Source organism: Egretta garzetta, unplaced genomic scaffold (genome assembly GCF_000687185.1).
Source record: "Egretta garzetta isolate BGI_Z169 unplaced genomic scaffold, ASM68718v1 scaffold107, whole genome shotgun sequence".
NCBI lineage: Eukaryota > Metazoa > Chordata > Aves > Pelecaniformes > Ardeidae > Egretta > Egretta garzetta.
The window spans coordinates 3,278,368-3,287,408 of NW_009260399.1; the positions used below are offsets into that span (position 1 = coordinate 3,278,368).

At 36.0% G+C, this 9,041-nt stretch overlaps 1 protein-coding gene across 1 annotated transcript in view; it reads right to left on the reverse strand.

Annotated features, from left to right (window-relative positions):
- Positions 1–9,041, reverse strand: part of TRMT44 (tRNA methyltransferase 44 homolog) — a 19,066-nt gene that overhangs the window by 9,224 nt on the left and 801 nt on the right. The window contains exons 2-5 of the mRNA XM_009643232.2: positions 6,495–6,612; positions 5,421–5,640; positions 4,044–4,112; positions 1,172–1,279 (exon numbers count right to left, since the gene is read on the reverse strand). Coding sequence (XP_009641527.1) covers positions 1,172–1,279; positions 4,044–4,112; positions 5,421–5,640; positions 6,495–6,612 — 515 coding nt within the window. The remainder of the gene's footprint in view (positions 1–1,171; positions 1,280–4,043; positions 4,113–5,420; positions 5,641–6,494; positions 6,613–9,041) is intronic.

Sequence of the window (9,041 nt, forward strand, 5' to 3'; positions counted from 1 at the left end):
TGTTTGTTTTTAAAATAGCAAAACCTTTCATAAGGCGAGTGTTACTGTAGCACCCACAGGGCTCAGAGAAGAGTGCTATTCTACACAGTCCTTGCCGGGAGAACCACCTTCCAACTACTGAAGTCAATTAGGCTGCTGTGAGACCACACACACTTTTCCCTGTTTGAACTGATGGGAAGACGAAATAGGACTGGAAACCAAAGCAAGAAATAAAGAATGCATAAGTAATAGTATTTGAACTTCAAGAATCCTGTGCAGAACTAACCAAAATCAACAACTAAAAAAGTCTCATAAAACTCTCACACATGTGATTTTCTGACAGTCGACAATGTTTGTCAGTGCTACAGCAGCGATGACCTAATGATGTATGAAAAGGAACATCTACAGGGAAAATAGCATCTTGTATTAGATCAAATTTTTCTGGCCACACAAGGCTAGAGAGCTTGTGCAAGGAGAACTTGGGACTTCCCCCCCACCCCACAATGACATCTACTGATCTAATAGGGGATACTAATTTCCGCTACAAATTTTACCATGTTCTCCCAAAAGTGGAAAATACAATTTTCTGAAACAGACAGACCCAAATTCACTGGGTTCTGTTCACTGACCTTTAGTTATTGCTGTTTCAGAAACTATGCCTCAAGAAACTGAATTTTCCTGTTGCTATATTTTCACTCCCAAAAGCGCAGTATGTTGTTAGGCATTTTCACAATTAACAAATCCCAGGATTGTTTTTTTAAAGATATAGAAAAACATTTTCAGGACATGACAAGTAGAATTCAACTTCAATAAAGTTAAGTTCAGGAAAAAAATCTCATTTAAAGGCTCTTGCGAAAGAGAATCTCTACAATAAGATTCCCAATTCCTTTTTGCTTTGTCTACAGTATAACTAAATTACAACATTATTTTTTCTTTTCCCTCTTAAGTTTCTTATCTCAGAAAAATAGCCTTGAATTGAAATGAATTGCACTAATAAAAATAGATAAATAAGTGAAAGGTTTCTAAAGCTCTGCTAGGATTTTTTTCCTGGTAACTAGATTGACAATATTCTATTTTAGCCACATGAATTAATTGAAATTGGGCTATTTGCATGCCAGATAAAAGGAAAGCATAACAAGAATACTGACTATCTCCGGTTTTTAATTATTATTTTTAAAAGCACTCTATTTACCCCTTCATTGTTTAGAATATGAACCAGTAGACCATTTCCACATCCAAGATCTACAAATGACTGTTTCTCGGTCAACCCTTTTTCCTTCCTCTCTTCTTCCCAAAGAATCTAAGACAAGAAAAGAAAACATTTTAGACTTCTGCTCTCAAGTTTTCCTGTAAGAAAGCAGCAAAGGTTATTGGAAAGGAAAGGAGAAAGCTGGGAGAGAATGCAGATATGACAGAAGACATCCCCTGTACTCACAGAGGAAATAACTTTAGAGGAGAAAAAAAAAAAAAAACAACAGACAACACTAAAACTGTTTATGGAGAGGGACAGGAATTATGCTGCAAAATGTCAATCATTTTCTAAAGTGCTAAGCACATCCTCTACCCCCTTCTGAGTCACTGGAAGCTGAAATTAATCAAGGCTATACAAACCTGGGCTAGAGTCAGCATAAATGTAAAATAAGCTGCTAAAACAAAGGGTGCAAGAGATGAACAGAGGAAGCAAGGGAAGTAGCAAGTAAACTTCAACGGTGTCTCTGCAAGTAACACCACGGAAGCATTTATATCCACTGTATTAAAGAAAGAATTGGTGGCAGAGCTGAAAATAAAACCCAAAACGTTCTTTGTAATCCCTTGGCTATACATTAGTACATGTAACATCACTTTCTATTGAATAAAGTGTAACTTGCCTAGCAACAGTCAACTGCCTCAAATTCTACATCAGCTAAAGGGACCCCAAAGCTTTTAGCCAAATTCTAGTCCCTGCTCTGTACGTAAGTAGTTACGCAATTTACATAGTTACATAATTCACAATTAGTTAATAATTGGATGTTTGTCTGCAGGGCATGGATTAGTCTCTTTCTATCACCATCAAACTCTTTTTCCTTCAATGAGAAGCTACAGAGCACACATTCATCAACTCTGCATGCTTACTTTTTACTATGACTAACAAAAATCATCAAGAGTATTTAATCACGAAAATCAGTATTTGTAACATTGCTGCTTGTTAATTTGTCTGTTTTGCTGGAGGGAAGGAAGCTGCAGATATAATCCATGAGATTATCAGGCTGTGTTTACACTTTTAAATGTACCAATCATTGCACTTTTGTACTCCAGGCTGTACCCCAGAAATCCCTAATCACCTCCTAGACAGATCACACCTATCCTCCATCCCCTGCTGAGTTTCTCATGATGCAAACTGAATAATTATTTCTTTGGGCATGTGCCTAGACAGTAGGTGACCTCAATATGACTGCAGAGTAACATGAGGTCAGATGCTCCCTCCTCCCATCATACCAATCTAGATGCTGAAAATCCATAACAATTTAACACTAGATCTACCTTCTCTTAACCACCTGTTTAATGTACTTCTAAATAATGAGTTATTATATACCATCATATAGGTAACTAAAAATTTTGCAAGGTTAGATTAATATCATACTTTAAGCTTTCATTTATATAAGCCAGTTATTACAGAACTGTTCTGTGGCTCCAACTGTTATAATTCCTAACATACAGGAAATAGTTTTCAACATATAATATTATCATGGTGGTAAAAGATAGGTCTGTTACATAGGTCTTTCCACAAGCCAGTATAATAGAATAGAATAGTTCAGCTGGAAGGGACCTAAAACAATCCAACTATCTGCCCACTTCACCATGATCATTTCTCTGATGTAGAAAGTTCTGTCACAACAACGTATGACAACCAAGATTTTTAGAGTAGCCTAGGTCAGTCAGGCTTCCTCAGACAATTTTAAAAATCTTCATGGGAAAAGAAACTGGGGTTCTAAACTTAAACAGTCGATTATTAAAATAAATTACTCCTCAACAAATTCTGTAAATGAGCTAACTTATTTAAAAACACTGTTTCAGAGAAAATGCAAGACATATTTACATTATACTTGAAAGTAGACATGCTCTTAACTGCACCCTGGATAGCAGTCAAAAAATATTGATGTGCCTACATAGTGACAAATTTTGATGCTGTTTAAGAACTGGAGGTTTCTAGTGACTGCAGGTGGCAGAATGGTCATAGGTTCTGAAATAGGTAGGTGCCTTCGAGAATTGCACAAAGCATTTATCTGCATTCCTAGCATCTACAGACAGACCTTATTGCATTTCAAGATGGGATTTGAGCTGAACTTTTATCGGGGAAAGGCAAAACAGTGAAAAGCCTTTAGCATAAAATTAACAAGTCATAGCAATATGTATAAAACAATAGCTTCTGTTCTCCAAATCAGTCCATCTAATCACTATTTTTCTGCTACGTCAGTAATTTTGCTTTGTCACTTAAAAAAACCCCCAACAAAACAACATCTTGTCTGCATAGGTCAAACTTCCCATGACAGAGAACTGCAAATCCTTATCATATTTTCACAAAGAAGTTTTAGTATCTCTCTGAACTCAAATTTCATTGTTATTGTGCTGATTTTTGTGCCAGTGGGCAGAGTAAAAAACCACATCAACTGATTTTTCCCTTGCTTCGTCACAATACATTTTTTCCCAATTCTGTTACAAAATGCTTACCTTCTATAATCACTTATTATATGTAAATGCCTGAAATGCTGTTGAGAGTACTACCAGAGGAGATCAGAATACAAACACAACTTGAATAGAGCTACAGACATTAAATCCACTTTCAGTTTAAGCTACACTTGAAAACATCGTAATAAGAACTTTGTGTCTCTGCTTAAATAACAGCAAAAGCAAACAAACAAACAAACAAACATAATGCAAAAACCCCTTTCTCCTACCCCTTTCTTTTTGCCTTGCATGCCTGTAATAACTTCAGGTCACTCTATTTAAAAGAATTTTCTTTAGAGAGGTTATATTATTAGGAAATAGAACCTTGAAGAATATTATTAGTCAAAGCAGTTCCCTACCAGCAAGTAAGTGGCAATGGCAACATCTTCATAAACAAATTTCTCAGGATCTGTCACTTCAGGCCAAACCTTCAGAAAAAAAAAAAAAGTAAGAGAAAGTGTTTTCTGCACCATCTGAAATTACTTCAAAAAGCTGTCAGTTACGAGTGATCTGGATACTCATCCACTTCAGTAGGTTTCTGCACTTCACAAATTTTGCATTTTAACCTCATTAAAAATATAAACAAAGAATGTAAATAAAGACTGTCTGATTTAGTGAGTCACACAAAATAATAATGGCGTAAAGAATGTCTGCCTCCATCCAATCAACAAAGTTTCCAAGAACATTATGGCTCCATACGTGCAGTTCACAACCGGTAAACTGCTGCATCTGTTCTGTAATAGAGCATGCATCCTTTTGCTCAACTGTCTCAGAAGAAAAATACTTATATTATTGTTGCTATGTGCAACACCGATAACATGAGCGCTTGTAAATTTATTTTCACAGTGTAACAGGTGTAGAATTATCCTGGCACAACCAGGACCCAAAGAATCAACATCTGAAGTAGGAAGTAAGAAAGTGGAAGTATTATCCTTGCTTTGTAAATGAGGAATTAAAACAAAGATTAACACGCTCAACACTACACTAAGTCAACTGCGGAGCTAAAGACTGAACAATTTACCTTACCCACAAGTCCAATTTTCTGCTTGTATATATCTGTCTATTATTACAGATATACAGTAAAACCTTTCAACATTTTCACAATACGTTTTACAAAAACATTAACCAATTTTTTTACTTTTAGCTTGAGTCTGGTATATAAAGATATTACTTCATACAGCACTTAACATGATCACTGTAATTTTTCAGGATTCCCAGGATAAACCAATACTACAACATTGTTCATCCAACTCAGAAAGATGCATTAATATTGCATCTAAATTTAAAAAGAGTAATAGGAAATTTAACCTGCTTATGAACCAGTGCTGTTTCCAGACTCTTTCAGGTTTTGTAGAAGGTGGTGCTTTATTTATGCCTTCTACTGTAGATGACTTAGTATTTACATCCACTGACCCACTGCTTCATTCTTATTTGAAGGGAAACATTCTGGAAAGTATTTAACTCCTCCAGATATTTAGTGTGAATTTGGCTCCAAATCTTGCTTTTGCAGTTCAGTTCTTCTAAACACTAAATCAATTGCTTCTCACATAAACAAAAAAAACCCACAAACCACCAAACCATAAACCACACATTTCAATTAAATTGCTTCTTTTATTTAAAAAAAAAAAAAAAAAAAAAAAAAAAAAAAGTCAGTGAAAGCAGCGGTTTCACTAAACAAACAATAATAAAACAATTATAGGAAAGCATATTATTACTGCATTTATTGCTAAACTTACCTTTACCATCTCTTTGTATTTTTCCTTAAGGTCTTGGTAAACTTTGCTGTATTTTGCTACAGAAATGAGCGAGAGTGTACTTTTAAAGTCACTGGGCTTTTGTTCCACAGACCATTTAGCCAGTTTGGACAAAAGGTCATTTCCAAGCCATGCTAGTTTCGGGTATGCAACTCCATCTGAAAACCAATCTTCCGGAAATGGAGCTACAACAGACACAGACCTTTAAAAATAAAATAAAAACTTTGTATAAATACAGTGTATTAAAAAAAAATAAAATAAAAGAATTATTAAGTGGAAAAAAAATCAGCAAATCAAACAGACCTGTAAAAGTAGACTGGGGAATAAGAAAATATGTAATACACAAAAAAAAAAGGAAAATAAAACAGTTACTGAATAGTGGAACGGTCTCCCCTGAATTTTATTAGAAGCTCATTATCTGCCAATTCAAACACTGTATGAGAGTCCATGCTACATTTAGCACAATGACTAAGGACTGGCATATGATGAGCAACCCAATCTAGCAATATCCAAACACTAACTAGTAAAAGTGAATTCAAGAAATTCATGAAAACAACAGGAAAATTTAGGAGGAAAATACATCATTTGGCACATTTCATCCTCTCTAACCTTATTTAGGTTTCATCAGAGCTATGCCCTCAGATGCTCAGGCCCAAGCTGCAATGGTCTACACTGCAATGACTGAAGCTCAGTAGGTTCCAAACAGCAATTCCAATTTGACCCTCAACCTTACTAACGCCCACAGAACCTGGCCCCTCACAGGCATAGCCAGTTCCTCATCAGAACTGGCTCCTCATCATATCCTTTTTCTAGTTCACACACATGTACAGTCAATGTATACATTCAAAGTTGAAGCAGATTTGGTTTGTGTTCATTTGGGTATTGTAGCCTTTTTATATGTAACTGAACACTATGCAGTAAGATCACACCACTACCATCATTTACTACTCAAGCTGGAAATTACGCAAACCAAATGGCCTAGGTACCAATACTAAAGCATGGCGCGATCATTGCAGTAACTCAGGGTTTGCTTCCTCTCTCACTCCCAGGGCTTACCATTCCTCATCTTTTATGTGTGTAAGTTGAATTTGATAAATATTGCACTTTTTAATCTGGTATTTTCCTTCACTGCTTTCCTCCAAAGGCAGAAAGGTCACAGTTCCATTGTAAACATCTGAAAAGATATGTAAATAGTGATATATTATTCCATGGTGCAAACCATCCTGGTTAGTACCAAAATAAACTTTTGTCTCCTTACTACATTAAAGTGCAAACTATCGAGGCAAGATCTAGGACAACACAGGAAGAACCACAATGCTAAGAATAGATTTGTTTCTTGGTGTGCCTGACATCTGAAACTACTAAACTGTTTGAATTCTCAAAATTTAGCATTCTGCTGTATGAGGTTTCCAAAGTATCTAAGGCTGACTGGTAAGGCTATTCATTTTCTTTAAACCTAACTATTTTAATAAAGTAAAAGCTAGACAACTAGATTTTTCTAGCATAAAACTGCTGCTTTCCCCTATTCCACAGTAAACCCAGAGTCTTGGGAAGCACATTTTGAATTAAGAGACTTACCCCAGTATTAGATAAACAATCAGTGCAATATTAAAAAAAAAAAAAAAAAATCAATAAAATTATTAGTATCTATCAATTTTGCTGTGTTCAAACACAGGACCTATTCTGTGATTATAATTAAGTATAGCTACACTTCCATTTCACTATCATACAGCTTTCCCAATTAGAGTTCCTGAACTAAGCACTGTGAAAAAAATGCATAATCTACCCCTAAATCAGTATCTCATAACTCTGAAGGGAAACTACCTGAGAAGGCCTATTTTTAGGTGAAGGCACATGTATTATGTAAATGTATTATGTTATGTTCAGCAACCACACTACTGATCTTAATGGTATCTATCGCCTGTGAAATAAAATGTTTATTTCCAGTGACAGATTCCAAACACTAGAGATTTTGGAAGAGTTGAGATGGGCTGACAAACAGCTGGCAACACATTTGAGTGCCTCTACCAAATTTCAAGAAGATATTCTGCACCTTTGTCACATTTCATTCTCTAATACATGTACCATAATTAACTCCTACACAAGTAAAAACAGAGAGAGGGAGAGTGCATCCTTCTGAAATAAGTTACAAATAAAAAGAAAGGCGACTGCAACAAAAATGAATGGCATGATAAAGCCTAGTACTCACATGCTACTCTTTTTTTTTTTTAAATCTTAATGTCTTAATTTATCCCCTATATCCTTCCTATAAAGCGATTCTAAAAGCATCTACTATATTCTTCATGGCACATGATATGTATGCATTATTACCTTATAAACCAGTTGCAAAAATCTTTCTAGCTATTCTTTATCCAGGGCAATTTCTTCAGAATGACCTATTAAGTTCTCACTTTTTAAGATGTTTTTTCAATTACCATTAAAACAAACATTCTGACAACTGCAAATCTTCAAACTAAAAATGCTATATTGGCTAAGTAATCAAACTTCAATAGATTCCAAAATTTTCTGAGTGAGACAGGAAAGAGTAATTACCAATAGAGCAAACACCAAGTCTTGCTATCCGGGCCCACCCTTAGCTGATCCCCTAACATTTTTTTATTTAAACATATTAATTACAAAAAATATTCTGCTAGGCTCTTTCTTACAGATAGGCCCTCTAGATGTACCTCAGGGACATCTTCTCTAAACATCAGAAGAAAAAATAAAGCTGCAACATATACTTTTTTTTTTGAAGGCATCATACTTTTTTTGAAGGCATCAGTGTAGGAATCATAGGCCACAGGAGCATCTTAAGTCAGCTGTCCCCCATAAATGACTATAGGTCTTCTTGAATTGTAAATTCAGCTGTTTCTGGAATTTTTATTCTTTTCAAAACATTACTATTAGAATTTAATCCGCATCCACACTTTTTCCAAAATTTATCTCCAAAAGCTGTCAACCTCTACCCTATACAAGTTTCTTTTTATTAGGATTTACTGCAGCATTATTACCATCATACAATGTAAATAAATAATAAATAAATAAATAAATTTAACCTTTGTTTTTAAGCAATACTAACCAATAAGAAAGTCAACACAAACAGTTCAACTTGGCCAGGCAGATGCCACAGCTGCCCGGTGTTTTTCATTAACTCTGCGTTTTCAAAGGCTACTGTCACTCCTCACAAGCCTGTAATTAGGCTGGCACTACAAGCGGCGCTGTGGCGTGGGCAGGTTACTCACGACAGGAGCCTGCAGGACGACACTCCTTCTTGCCTCTTCTTTTCAAGGAAGACAAAAAGATGAGCCATTTTCTATACCTCCTCCTGAGGAGCGGGGCGCCTGGCTTCCCCAAGAGCTCTTCCCACCTCAGCAGCACCTCACGCATAACACGCTAGCTCTTCCCCTACTATGCTTCCCTAAGGTTGAAGCGCGGGTTGCTTAAACCAGAGCCCTACAGGAGGTGCCCGACCTCAGCCATTTGCATTTCAACTGCTGACACTTCCTAGCACAAGAACAACAACAAAAGATAAAAGACAAAACCTATGCACGCGATAAGGTCAAGAATCCACCTGCACTCCCACAAGCAGGACACAAGGGGCAT